The sequence below is a fragment of the Pithys albifrons genome, chromosome 5 (genome assembly GCF_047495875.1).
Source record: "Pithys albifrons albifrons isolate INPA30051 chromosome 5, PitAlb_v1, whole genome shotgun sequence".
Taxonomy (NCBI): Eukaryota; Metazoa; Chordata; class Aves; order Passeriformes; family Thamnophilidae; genus Pithys; species Pithys albifrons.
The window spans coordinates 25,799,288-25,814,099 of record NC_092462.1 but is presented as its reverse complement, the minus strand read 5'-3'; the positions used below and the strand labels follow the sequence as shown (position 1 = coordinate 25,814,099).

Below are 14,812 nucleotides of genomic sequence, written 5' to 3'. Positions count from 1 at the left end.
CTACAGATACAGCTATTCAGTATTGTTAACGATCCACTTTTTTGACTAAAAATTTTTATTTCTGTGGTAGAAATATACATAATGTTTTTCCCTTATGAAGACAAAACAAAAGAACTCTGAAGAAAAAACTTTCAGTAGATCTACAATTCTGCAGAGGAAGACTCCATTATTCTCAACAGGAAAACAACTTCTGAAGCAAAGACTCTACAGCAACTACCTGTCAATCATTTTTACATAAGGAGTACAAAGTAAAGATTTGAAGGATGTTTGAAAACAAAATGTCAGCTTTCCCTCCCCTCAATCTTAAGGGTTGTAAGTACTACAAAGCTATTTCAGATCTTCTACTGATTTGAAACAAAATGAATTTTGACACAAAGATACCCTTCGTATGAAAAAATCACCACTTTTTCCTGTACAGCAAATGTTGCTTATTTGTAAAACATATTTTTCTTTTAAAAATGAGAATAATTTAATTCCTATTAACAGAGAACCAGATTTTATATGCTTATTTTACCCCATCCAAACAAAAAGCTTTTGACTAGTGTAGCTATTTAGCTGACACAGAAATGACCTTCCCAAAACAAACAGCATGATCTTGAAAGGCTTTTTTTCGTCGAGTTGTTTTCTATATTCTAAATTAAAACGGAACATCAAGAGGGTTTTTTGAGTACCATTATCACATCTCTTTTTAAACTCCAGCTGTTACAGGACAGTGCTCTCACTTTCTTCTTCCCTCTGTTAATTTAACATTACATAGCCATCAATACTTATCACAAAAACTTTGACACACTGATACTGAAAAGAACTAAGTTGAGAATGCCAGTGTAACTAAATATCTGGCTTTATGAGCACCTGATAACCCAATTTCAAAGTAAGGATACTCAGTAGCCCATTGGGCAGTCCAGTACAACAGCACTATTATTGAATTAGTGGTATGTTAGTCTAGGTAACCTTCTGGATCACATCTTTTATAAATACTCAAGCACTGCTTGAGAGGAAGCACAGCAATACTGTATCTTTTAATGGCACCAAAAAAACCAAGCAGTTCTGTAATTGCATTTCACATCCTTCTTCATAGTTGTATGTAGCAAGAACACTTGAGGTTCACAACTTTTAAAACTGCTAGGATGAAAATGTTTTCACCTCTTTTAATACTAGATCTGTGCAGCAGAAATAAAAAATTACAAAAACAAACTCCCTGTGCACTCAAGACGTTGAGGGGGCTGATGTCAGCTATTAAGACTGACAGCCTCTGACAGAAGAATCCTCCAAGCAGCTTTTGGGGAATACCCATTTTTCATCTATGAATTCAAACTATGGAAACAAAAGAAGCTTTAAGACAAATAGAGCTAAATTCGAGTTTTGCTGTGTTCCAAATTCTTTCATTAGAAAACCAATCATTTTCAAACAATTATTTTCAATTAGAGTATCTTGGTTTAACATCTTCAAAAAGTGCTGATTTGCAGGTAAGCTTTCAGTAAAATGCAAAGGAAAAAAAACCAGATCTGTGCCTAGTTCTTATCATGAGGGATCTGGATAGACTTGAGAGATGGGCTGATTCCAATGGGATGAAGTTCAACAAGGCCAAGTGCCGGGTCCTGCACTTTGGCCACAACAACCCCATGCAGCGCTACGGGATGGGCACAGAGTGGCTGGAGAGCAGCCAGGCAGAAAGGGACCTTGGAATACTAATTGACAGGAAGCTCAACATGAGCCAACAGTGTGCCCAGGTGGCCAAGAAGGCCAATGGGATCCTGTCCTGGATCAAAAATAGCATGGCCAGCAGGACCAGGGAAGTGATCCTTCCCCTGTACTCTGCATTGGTGAGGTCACACCTTGAGTACTGTGTTCAGTTCTGGGCCCCTCAGTTCAGAAAGGATATTGAGGTGATGGAGCGGGTGCAGAGAAGAGCAACAAGGCTGGTGAAGGGACTGGAGCACAAGCCCTATGGGGAGAGGCTGAGGGAGCTGGGGTTGTTTAGCCTGGAGAAGAGGAGGCTCAGAGGTGACCTCATCACTGTCTATAACTACCTGAAGGGAAGTTATAGCCAGGTGGGGGTTGGTCTCTTCTCCCAAGCAGTCAGCAATAGGACAAGTGGGCACGGGCTTAAGCTCTACCAGGGGAAATTTAAGTTGAAGATCAGAAAAAAATTCTTTCCAGAGAGAGTAATCAGGCATTGGAATGGCCTGCCCAGAGAGGTGGTGGATTCACCATCCTTGGAGATTTTTAAACTGAGATTGGACGTGGCACTGAGCGCCATGATCTGGGAAATGGACTGGATTTGGACCAAGGGTTGGACTCGATGATCTCAGAGGTCTTTTCCAACCCATCAATTCTATGATTCTATTATTTTATAGATGGTCACTTGGATGTGAAATTACTTACCCACTGTGATGCAGCAGGGAAATTGAACCCTTCCAAAAAGATTAATTTCCCTGATGTACAATTCAGTGCCATATCCTAGCTGGCAACAGTGACTTTCTTAGCACATGACTGTTACCAAAGCCCTTCACACAGGTTTCAAACCTTACAGTAGGACTAGTACAGATGTGAACTTGGGGCCTTCGCTCCAGAGCAGCTGCTCCCAAGCCAAGCAAAGCGTCTCCGGCGTGCCCTGCGCGACCCCCTGTGCTCCCTTGGGAATGGCAGTCCCCAGCAGACCAGGACAAACGAGCTGCTGAAATGATCTGGTCACTTATCTTCAGACCCTGCAACAACATCCACTACAAAGCTGCATATTAAACTGTAATTGAGAAACACTCTGGGAGAGAAACCAGACCCAATAGTCATGGATCGTTTCCGAGAGAGGGTCCTGAAGGTAGAGACTAATCTTTAAACTATTAATTTGTACTCAGCCAAAGTTAAGTTGGGAAAACTCCTGATGAGAAAGAAATAGAAATAAAAGTCTTTCCTATTAGGTAACTTTATGCCAAAAGATTGAACCAAATGACCTCAAGAAGAGATTTACAACTTGAGACAATTTTGTATGATTTTTAATGCATTGTCAACTGCCAGGAATTGAATTTCCTCTAATCCAGCACAGAATATATGTCAGTTTTTCACAATTATGAGGAAAGAATAAATTCTGTATGAATTGTGTTTAAGAGATGATGGTTAAATACAGTATATATTGCTTTCTAATATGAATGCCAGTTTAATCTTTCTTCTCTACAGTTTTGGAAGTCAAGGAACAGTTTCTAGACTGTTAATTTATATAAAGTCACAGAAAAACTTAAGAACTGAGGGTGGTGAGATACTGGAATAGGTTGCTCAGAGAAGCGGTGGATGCCCCATCCCTGGAAGTGTTCAAGGTCAAATTGGATGGGGCTTTGAACAAGCTGGTGCAGTTGAAGGTGTCCTGTCTGCAGGGTGGTTGGAACCAGCTGATCTTTAAGGTCCCTTCCAACCCATTCTGAGATTCTGTAACTGTATACAAAATTGTGGAGTGTAACAAAAATTGCAAAAGCGAGGTTAGCAGAGAGGCTCTTTTCTGCAATGTCACCCTGAAAATGTACACAGCAAAGAGGAATTTATCCAGTTCTCCTTTCAGTGAGGTATGAACATAATTTTCTTTACAAACAGCACACATCAACAAGTGAATATAATTACTCTTATAGGTGCTCACTGATGCATTTATTTATCCAAACGGATCAATTTCAGACTATCATAACTCTAAGTTACAAATGGAACTTTAGAGAAACCTTATCTTTCATCCTGGTTGGCATACACGATTTCCTTGCTTATGCCTTTTAAAGTAATTCATACCAGTATTAATGTTGATACCTTGTATGGACAATAAAGGGGGTTCAGATTCCATAGACAGAACAAGTGACCTACCCTTATCAGAAGGCCACCAACCAACTGAAAATACTATGACCAAACTGAAGGAAGCAAAACAAATCACAAATGTGCAAGGAAACAACTGAGAGGTGCTCTGCTCCAGGATTTCAAAGAAATTAGAATCTCAGAACATTTGGAGCCATCACACTACCCAAGCAAACTAGCACAGTTTTAATATGCTCAAAACTCACTTTCCCTTGTCCCATCTATCAGATCTATTCAGCTGACAGGAACCACAGGGGCTATATTTTCAGGAGGAAAATACCTGCTTGCAAAATGTTTCATGTTCATTATGGCCTTCAACATAAGACAATTTGCCAAAGAGCAACTAATGACTTAATCAATTTACACAACACCACACCACAAAAACTAGAGAACAACTTCTGACCTGGGAACTATTACCTTGCCATGCCTCCCCACTCCAGTTCAAAAAACAAAAATCATTTCAAACTTGCACTTTCTCTAGAAAACAAGCATGAGGGAAACAGGAGCAAATAAAGGAGAAGCAAGTCAGGAAAGGCCTGACTAGCCACATTTTATTATAGGCAAACTGCCTCAGCTGCTCAAGCAATACTCACATTGCACTCATACATACTCAAGACCCCTTACAACTGCCACAGAGATTTGCCTTTGTTCAGATTCCCCTTTCCTGTCTCTCAACTTTTTAAAGACACTTCAAAGAAGATCAAAAAGCCTGAAAGAAGTGTAGTTGTTTAGTCTATAGAAGAGAAGATAGATGGGAGACTTGGTCTCATTCTTCAGACGCAAAGCAAGTTGGTACGAGAACGGGACTAAACTGTTCACCAGGTCTGATGCAGACATCAAAAAGAATGCAAGATTTAAGTTTTGGAAAATTTTCAAGTGACAGTAATAGACTGAACAGCCTTTGCAGGCTGTGGAATATCCATCACTGGAAGGTTTTAAAAACAGGTTAGGCAAACATCTGTCAGAAGTGATTAAGATATAACAGAGAATGAATGAGATCTTTTGCTACTTTTCTGCTAAGGTCTTTTTGTTACACCCAGGGTTACAAACCCAATGATATTGTCCTTTTTTATATCCTTGTGTTTTATTTAACTTTAAAAAACATGTAGTAAAACATACCCTTCTGTATTATTTCCACATATTCAACTGCATTTATTTGGGACAACAAAATACACATAAAAGATCTGCTAACAGGGAAAGCAGGAGAAAGAATCCACCTGTGAACTAAAATACCAATGTATTAAATTCACACTCGCTCCGAATAAATTGACTTCTAACATCATAATGCAGACAGCACTCTAGTTTCTTGTTCCCCAAGAGAAAAAACTGTGTAAACTTCAACTGATGACTTACTGATCTGCAGTCACTAAGATTTTCCTTAAACGAATTTTTTTTAAAAAGACAGCACTTTTTCCCATGCATACATAAAGAAATATAAAATGATACATTAAAAATAATAAAAAATAAAGAAGAAAACTGTTTTGAGAAGCATCCAAATCTCTTTTAAATTACATTAAATTATGAGTAAAGATGGCTTCTATCACATCAAGGGGAGGAGGGGAAAGTCAGAGACCTTTTTCCTACTCCTTTACTGTTTAATAATAATGTAACCATGGAAATGAAAAACAAATACTGATTTCCCCCTAACTCCCAGTATGACAGGAAATTTAACAGGGGAGATGTTTCTTGGTAAAGGTAAGAACCATACAGGTAGAATAAACAGATTTCTGGGGGGTCTCTGCTGGACTGACATCATGAAACTCATAACACTACGAGAAATAAAAGGTGCTGTTGCTTTACTCTCATCTGATGTTCCTACCAGCTGCCCTCTATGCTGACTCCTCAATTTTATCTATGTTGTCTTGCATTTGACCTTCCTTAAGTTTTAAGACACTCCCCCTTAGAAGAGACGAATATGAATGAATACATTCACATTATAGGTGTGACATGCAGCAACCAAACCATAATCAGAGAAGTTAAAATTATTATGGTCAATACCAGATTTGTCTTCCTGGACACTTGATCAACCCTTCTAATGAGAACTGCTTTATGTTATTTTTATTTTACAGGTATTTCCCAAGTATGTTTATGGGGACTTGTGAAGTAGGTGGGATTTATAGGCACCCAAAACCTCAATTTTTCTTTACATTCTTGGTCTGGACAGGTCCTGTATAACACTTATGTCCTATTTTGGATCTTGATATGTGGTTTTTACTGCCAGTTCAGGATCCACCCTTTGGTCTGATGTCAAGCTATGTCTGCTGCTTCCTTAGACTTCTTAAAAAATGAACAGAGTAACATGACATCCATAAAATTATTTATTGTACTTTAATGGGGAAGGGGCTGTGAAGCTGAGAAACTGATAGTTTTCTTATTTGATTCTACTGTCAATTAGTGAATTTACATAAAGCAGCAACTTCAGAAGTGATTTATTGATTCAGAAGGAAAGCACAAAACACTACAACTGATTATTACTTTATGTTATCTCTTACCATATCGTAATTCAAACTAGCATGGTTGTACAGGACAAAACATGCTGTGTAATAAAAACATAGAAATACTTTGAGGCATTTTTACAGTATTTCCAGAAGCTGTTTTTAAGGTTTCATGCCAACTGAAATGAGTATCTCAATATATTACAGACTAATATAAAGTTTTAACTTTCTACTTTAGTCTGAATTTAAGAAACAAGAACCCCCCCCCCCCCCTCCCAAACCCTCAGAGTTAAAACCAACCAGATCTCTATGGAGTTTATGGGACAAAAACAAAAAAAAGGTTAAGACATAATTTGGAAATGGCAATCAAATTATTGTGATGATGTGTCACTTAAATAAAGAATTCAGTGTGTCAAGCACATACCATGAAATTTCAGTGACGAACTCTACAGTTAGGTATATATATTTCAGCATTCCCTGAAGTAGAACCCTGCCCCTCAAGAATGTGATTTTATCAAGCATATTAAGCAGGCAACTTTAGAAAGAACTAACAGGAAGAAAAGGGAGGAATGGCACCAATACATCTCACATGACAGTGCATTACTCACATGGTGTTTTATAGTTCTCTTTTCAGGAAAACATAACATTCTGAAACGTCCAGGTCAGCAGAAAGTCAAAGACTCCAGCAGACTCGAATGTATGAATTTTTGATTTTCAAAAATAATTTTAAGAAAATGGTATTATTTGATTTAAAAGATTTTGCAAAGCATGACTAGCAGGGTAGATAACTTATCTAATTGAAATAACAATACTGTATTCAATAGACTTCAGTCAGATAGTGTTAGGAGAAAAGCCATTACAGACAACATCTAAATCAAAAGGATGAAGAAATATCCATGGACTGCTTAGCGCTCCTTTGATCATGAAATCCCAGGTGAACTTCATACTAAATTAGAGTCATAACAATGTCAAAGCAACAAGAACACACCTTCATGAATTAAACTTATTTTTCAGTTTTCCCACTCAAATATGCTTCATTCAGAAACATCAAGTCCTCGAGGCTCTAGGAAACTCAAGAGTTCCATTATTTCCAACCTGATGGACTGTTTTTAGCAGGTGTCATTTTTTATTTGATACCATTATCCACTGCTTTCCGTCTGGAGAATAAGTTGTTTCCTTTTCTTACATTTAGACGTGTAAAAGGCACAAACAAACCTACAGCAATATACAGAAAATATGCACAAGCTTCGAAATTACAACTGGAAAAAGACATTCCTGTGCACAAATTTGCCCAAGATAGTTTTAAGAGTTATTTTAACTTAAATCACCCTGCTTTCAACATCTTGGACCCTCAGGATCTGGTGGTGCTAAAACATCAAAGCAACTCATAACGTATTGCTTAAAACACATTGAAGTCAAAATTACTATAACAAGAATATATTGTTAATGTGTGACAGGGTGGAGAGAATGTATTATGAAGAAGCCACACTGATAAGAAATGACCCTTAAAGCTAGCTAAAAAAACAAAACACAAAATAAACAACAACAACAAAAACCCAACCAACCAAAAAAACCTCAACTAAAAACCCTACTTTGCCAACTAATTTCTAAGGCCTTATAATTTTTAACAACTTTTAATATCCAGTATTAAAAATTCCGGTTTGAGACTTTGGTTTTGCTTGGGTTTATAATTTTGGTCTTGCTTTCCAACAGGTCTGCCAAACACTGTAATAAAATTTAATCATAACTGGAGAACAATACAGCAAGTGAATGATAAGGACATACAAAACTGGGATGCTGTATGGAATCCCTGCTGCCTTGCCTCACTAGACTTCATGTAAGCATCCTGAATCACAAAACTATTTGTGAAAAGCAATGACTTCATTAAAAAAAAGCAATAAAAACTCCAAGTTAAAGAAACAGAAAGAACAAGAAATTTAAGTGTTACTTAATTTGCAGTGGTATTTTGTTCATTTTGCCAGCTGCTAAACTCTGCTCAAAAGCACTTACAGCTCAGCCTAAAGTATGCAGCACTGCAGCAGTGCTGCCCTGCCACGTGTTGGTTGGCTGCTGGCTCGGAATGTGTCCTAATGAGCAACAAACCATCATCTCTGCTATCCAATTAATCCCCAAACAGAGTAGGTGCTGTGTGTTAAGTCTTGCAAGTAACTCTGTCGAGGGTGGACCAAATACTGAGTTTTTCGCTCACTGAAGTCTGTATGTATGTGTGTATGTGTATGGCCAGACTTCACGAACGCAGATTTGGGCAGGGCTCTCCCCACGTGGGTGTGCCCTTCCAGCCTGTGCAGGGGATTTTTTAGGTGAGGCACAACGTGCGCAGAACTGGCCCCACCGTTTCAGTCCGGAGGTTCATCTGCCACGGCCGAGAGAGCTTGGACAGTGACAGTGAAGTCCTCGGGACTGTCACAGCACCCGGTACTAACCGGGGCTGACCCTGCTGCGCATCCGAGATGTGACGGGATGGGATGGCAGGGAGGCATTGAACTGCCAGGGGACGGTCCCACTGAGACTGAAACTCAGGGCCTTCGGATTTAGAGTCCGGAGTGCTCTCCTTTACACCACGGGACCGCCCCAAGGCATAATAAACACACAAGGCATAACGAACGTTCTACAATTAACCAAAACTGAGGCAGCATCTCTTTCCCATCATTAACAGCCGTCCCTATGCAAAGCCCAGCAGATGCTCCGTGCCTGCACTTCCCAGGCTGTTACTGCGTTTCCTTCAAGAGCCCACCGCCCCGCGGCTTCCAGGCCCTCATTCCAGAGGAAGGGTTGCACAAAGGAACACAACAGATTTCGGATGAAGCCCTTCGCATTCAGGGGCGCCCTCCGCGCTCAGCGCAGTCTCTGCATCTGCAGCGCCGCCCCAGAGCGGGGCCCGCAGAGCGACCGAACCCACGTGCGAGCCGAGCCGCTAGTTCAGCGCCGTGTCCGCCGCTCCGACCCTGCCCCTCGCAGGGAACCCCCCAGGGAACCCCCGCTCCAGCCCACCCGCGTTGCACTGGCGCCTCGAAGCCAGTTAGCAGAGGCAAATTAGCAGGACCCTGCCGGGCTCCCCCCTGGGCCGGCCCGGCCAGTCCCGCGGGGTAGCCCCCAAGGCGTGACAGCTACGGCGTATCGCCCAGCGGCTGGGGAGGGACCCCCACGGGGCGCGGAGACCGCGGGGCAGGGCCGGGGACAGGAGCGGGGACAGGAGCGGGGACAGCTGCAGGAGCGGGACCGGGGGCAGGAAAGGGGGCAGGGGCAGGAGTGGAGGAAGGGGCAGGAATGGGGGAAGGGGCAGGGGCGGGTGCAGGGGCCGAGGCCGGGGCCGGGGCGCCCCTGCGGGACACTCACATGAACCGGGAACCGCCGCCGCCGCCGCGCGGTGAGGAAGGACCCGCTCCCTGGGCTCCTGCAGCGAGCGCCTAAGGCTGATATAACCGGGAGCCGGGACCGCTCCGCTGCCCCCACAGGCACCGGGCTGAGCGCCGCGCGTTGTGCCCGCAGCGCTGGCAGAGTACACGCGTACAGAGTACGCGAAGAGTGTTAAATTCTCTCGTGGGTTTGGGTTTTTTTTAATAACCAGAACAAACACAGAGCTCAGGCATCGTACACGTGAGCCTCCGGTCCTACAACGAGCGGCTGGCGCAGCCGAGTGACGCCACTGCGGGGCGGGGCGGCGGCACTTGCGCAGGTACCTCCTGGCACCTTCCCAATCCCGTCCCTATTCCCGTCCCTATTCCCATCCCTATTCCCATCCTTATCCCCATCCCCATCCGCTGGCGGTCCCTGCCTGGCGAGCGCAGAGCGGCACGCCGTGACCGGGGGCGTTGACAGCGGGCGACCAGCGAGGCAGTGCCGCCGATCTCTCCGGACGGGGCTCAGTCCCCGAACAGCCGCTCTGTCGAACCCGTCAGATGGTGACAAACCCCGTCTTTATGTCTTTGCAGGGACACTGGTATCGCAGAGCAGTCAGGCTATGGGCAAAAGAGAGTCATAAACAGGCAAAAGAAATAACGGGTTTATAAAGGAGAAAAATGGGACTAAAAGCCTATTCTGACCTATCAAGATATACATCAAAACCTGGCATGTATTTATTCCTTCACGCTATCCCAGTGCTCTGATATTCTGAATGTCGCAGCTGCAGGTGTGACACTGGAGGGGACACGTAAGTGCCACCAGTTTTACCCCGCCTGCCAAAGCAGCAACACCTGAACCTGAGCAGTGACATTATAAATGCTCCAAACAGCACCAGTAGCTCCTCTGTAAATACCTGCAGAGAATGCAGGTATAGAACGGGTATGAATAACAAAATTCCAACTATTAGTGAGATACAAGCAATCAGCAAAGGTTTAAAAATGTTCCATTTCACTTGAGGGATGTTTTAATATCCCTACAAAAGTAGGGAAAGGAAATACTGTTTAGCATTTTCATGAAACAACACTTCAAATGTGTGTTAGTTACCTCTGCCAAAAACACCATGATACCTCTTTGAGGGTTCTTCCCCCAAAAAATTTAGTATTGATTGAAGGCAAAATAGTGGCACTGGAGCCTTGTCAAAATCTGGTTTGCATATTCTATTTATGTTGAATATCAATATTAAAATTTTAATATACTTGTTTATTTTATCTATTGCTGAATTGGTGTAGCTGGAACCTGAAGCAAAATGTTTTTTCTACATTGAATTTATTAACCTAGACAGAATAATGAAAATATTGGGTTTTTCCTTCTAAGTGTGCCGTATTGTCTGTCGTTATCTGCCCATGACTCTATAGTTATTCTTTATTTATGGTCAGAATAATTCTTACTTCAGTGAATGTTAAAGAAGTTAGTAAATGTTGTAAACGAGGATGTTTTAATGTTACTTCACATGGGAAAACATTTGATTTAACACAGCACTGCTTACATTTGGAGTTTTTTTAAGCACCCTCATGGTGTTTGTGGGAGATGTTTATACTGCAATTAATTAAAAATTGCAAGGTGAACTAAATTTAATGCACAGGTGCCCCGTTCCCTACAAAAATTAAGTTGATGATTTAATAGGTTTTATTATTATTATTGCAAAAGGAATGTGTCCCATCTCATTAATGTGATTGCCCAAACAAACTCTTCCTTATTTTCTGTGGTCAGGAATCTGAACTCAACTGTTCTTCAATACCTATTATGCATTTTAATAAACTTTGAATAGCTTAGTCACTGTGGACAGTGGGAGATAAATGGCGGTTTGGGGGTTTTTTGTGCAGTAGCAACACTAGGTAAAATTATACCTTCCATTTCAGTTACTTTGTCAATAATTACTGTGATTGAGGCAGAAATATTGTGAGATTGAGAGTGAAGATGTTCTGTGAAAGAATTTCTTCTTACGAAATGGCCTTCTTTGTTTACAATACTGTGATTTAATGAAAGACAACATAATATAGAATGTTCAGGATATCTGGTCTCCTGGAATTGTTCTCAATTGCTTTAAAAATAGTTGAGCAGCAGTACTGATTATAATTATGTTTTAATGCAGAAAAGCTGCCTTCATTAGGTGAGGAGTATTTGTACCTGGATACTCAAGAGGTGTGTAAGTAAACTGCTATTTCATGTAACTAACAGTAGTGTGTGGCTCCTTGTCATTGTTTCTGCACGTGGACACTTTAGGAGAGCCCCTATGTGTGTTTCACTCAGTGTTTTCATTCAGGTTGGCCTGTCTGTGTGTGCAGTGTTTGCTTCTGAGAGTCTGATTTGTTTATGTTGATTGTTTTCTTTTTTCCTAAGGGCACGGTGTCTATTAACTCGATCACTTTAGCACTGCTCTGGTAAAGAAGTTGTAAATAATGGAGAGAAAAGGCTTGATTCTGGATAAAAATATGTTTGTTCTCTGAGAGCAGTAGGTATTCAGAGGAGCAGATAAGTTGTTCAGTAAATGAGCTCCCTTTTGTTTTTTATTTTTGGGTCTTGGTCATGGAAAATCTATCTAGTGCAAGAGTTTCAAAATGGTACTAATCTGAATATTGAAAAGGAATCTGTAAAAGTCATTTTTATTTTCTTTGATGTCTGATTTTCGTGAGAGTATTAGTGTTTTTGTGTACTGCAAAGGTTTCTAAGGGAGATTTGGATGAAGGTAAGGGAGCTAGGGAAGGTCATTCACAGGTGGGATGAAACAAATCCATTTCTGGACTTCTAATCTTTATGCCCGACCCATTTCACAGATGTGATAGACTGTGTCTCATATATAGAATAAATGGTGCTTTGGAAACAGTGACTCAGTAATTTTAGATGACACTATTAAGACAAGTCTTCGCTTTCTCTTCCATATGTCTGTTTTGGATTATCAGAATTAAATTTCCAGAATTCAATCCCAAAATGGAATTTGCCTTAACTGTTTCTCATGTCAGTTTAAAATAATAAACCTTTCTTTTTCTCTTCCTATTTTTATTTCAAAGTAAGAGGGAGGTTTGATATAATTCATGCCGTCAAATCTTAAAGTTAATGCAATGTGTGTCTTTTCAACATAGTAAAGCTGAGTTTGAGGTGTAAAATTGTGTTCATTGAACATAAGGATGATGCGTCACACACTGTTGGGTTTATTGTTCTTCTAGACTTTGGTGTGGAGTTTAAGACAAACAAAAAAAGACAAACAAAACAAACAAACACCCCACAATTTAAAAAGCTTATGGTTTCCCCAGAATTAAGTCTATAATAAGAGAACCTTTTTAATGCATAGCTTTTAAATTCTTTATTGATTCCTTTAGGTGTGTGTCAGGAAATATTGATTGCTTATATCCTGTCTTTCTTTTTCCTGTTTGCTTTCTAGCCAAAGGAAGCAAGTGATAAGTTGAACACATTGCTGCTGGTCCAAATCATTCTTGTAGGCCAAATGATCCAGAGTGCAAGGAAAGTTTAATCTCTTAAAGTGAGTTATTGAATTTATGATTTTTAACTATTCTTTTAATGCAAATTTGTTTCTAATTGTAAGTTGAACGCAGGTACAATGTATTGGGAAATTATTATCTAACCTTATTTTTCTACAGTAAAAATGAAAACATTGCTCTTACAGGGCCATTGTGCCAAGCAAGATTATAATTCGATCTCTAAATCAAGCTATTTTCCCTGAATGTTTAATATATTTTTTCTTTCTGGAGCTGAATAGTTCATTAGGCAGACATGGTGTTTTTACAGAAATGTGGGTGTTTTTATAAAAACAGAGTTAAAGGCTTCCAATTGGAATTTGCTGCATGCCAATAAATCTTTATGCTTTCCATTTGTCCAATTGGTGTCTTTCCAATGGAAAATTCTATCTGTAATTTGCATTGCTCGCATCCCAAAATAGATATTTACCAGAAAAATTTAAATATTCATTAGATAAAGAAGCATTGTGTCTCTACAAATACGACTTTTAATACAAATACTACTATAAAACTGCAATGCTCAAAGCTGTTTCAGATTTTCTTCCTTTTTTAAGTTTGATTCCTTAATGCTATGCATTCATATCTTATATGATGTTTATTAGAATATAAAAGTATATATTTCATGTCCATGTTTCTTCAAGGGGAAAAAATCAGAAATGAGAACAGTTTTTTAAATTTGCTTTGTCTCTTAAATTGGCCTGTATTTGTTAAAACAGAAGGTACATTCCCTAATTTCCATTTGTCTGGACTTAGTAAATATGTTTGGTATATAATGATCTTTGTGCAGCCTGTATGGAATCACTCTCAGCTGGGATTCACAAAATAAATGTAGTAGCTTTTAACTGGGAATTTTATGCTTGTTCCCACAGAGAAAGAGTAATTTTTTGTTAAGTGTTCTCTTTTTCCTGTGTAACTTCTTCTGGAGAGAACCACTTTTCCTGAAAGCAGCAGGTCGATGTTGGCTTGAGGAATTAATAAAAAAGTTGTAAATCGCTTCATTAGTGCTCTGCATAATCTTCTCTTTCTTGGGTTTTGTTTCATGAAGCACCTATTATGTTAAAAAAGTGTCACATCTGGTTCAAAAGAATTATGCTGCATTTATGTTTTAAGCTTGTTGTATTACTTCTTTTATGGGATTCAAATCCTGAGTGTTCCTCTTCCTTGTTTCCCGGAGAAGTTGCATCTCGGCCTCTGCTCCTCAGAGCTTGTAGTTCCTGCTCTGAGGCTGACAGAGTTCTTTCCATCTCAGTGGACTGATTCTGTTGATTGTATACACAGATGCCTTCAGACTCTGTGCTGTGATGTTGGAGTGAACTGGATGGTACCTCCTGAGCAGGTTTTTAATGAAGTGGGCTTTTTTTTTTTTTTTGCCCTATGACCTCTTGTACTGTGACACTTCAAATTGTTATCTGCTTCACTGTCACAACATCCACACCAGAGCTCACTAAGAGTGTACAATCTCAGCCCTTTTATCTGTGTGTGTATCCCTATACACAGGAACAAGTGTGCTGAGGGAGTTCAGGTGTGTGGCAGGTGCCTGATGGCAGTTTGTACTGTCCGAGTCACCTACTGGCCAACCCAGATAGGAGCTGAGAGAGAACTGTCACAGCATCCAGCACTAACTGTGGCTGACCCTGCTGAGCATCTGAGATGTGA

At 40.5% G+C, this 14,812-nt stretch overlaps 2 protein-coding genes across 7 annotated transcripts in view; one reads left to right on the top strand and one right to left on the bottom strand.

Annotated features, from left to right (window-relative positions):
* AIMP1 (aminoacyl tRNA synthetase complex interacting multifunctional protein 1) overlaps nt 1-9,725 on the bottom strand; it is a 36,668-nt gene extending 26,943 nt beyond the window's left edge. Inside the window, exon 1 of the mRNA XM_071555968.1 lies at nt 9,618-9,725. Within this exon, the coding sequence (XP_071412069.1) occupies nt 9,618-9,619 (2 nt within the window). The 5' untranslated portion in view covers nt 9,620-9,725. The remainder of the gene's footprint in view (nt 1-9,617) is intronic.
* Nucleotides 9,726-9,938: 213 nt separating this feature from the next.
* Nucleotides 9,939-14,812, top strand: part of TBCK (TBC1 domain containing kinase) — a 106,857-nt gene continuing 101,983 nt past the window's right edge. For 2 of the 6 annotated variants that reach the window (XM_071555966.1, XM_071555961.1), the window contains exons 1-3: nt 9,949-10,183; nt 11,776-11,825; nt 13,063-13,161. The gene's annotated coding sequence lies outside the window, so the exon portion shown is untranslated. Of the gene's footprint in view, nt 10,184-11,775; nt 11,830-13,062; nt 13,162-14,812 lie in introns of all 6 variants that reach the window. The other 4 variants (XM_071555962.1, XM_071555963.1, XM_071555964.1 and 1 more) reach the window with 4 other exon arrangements.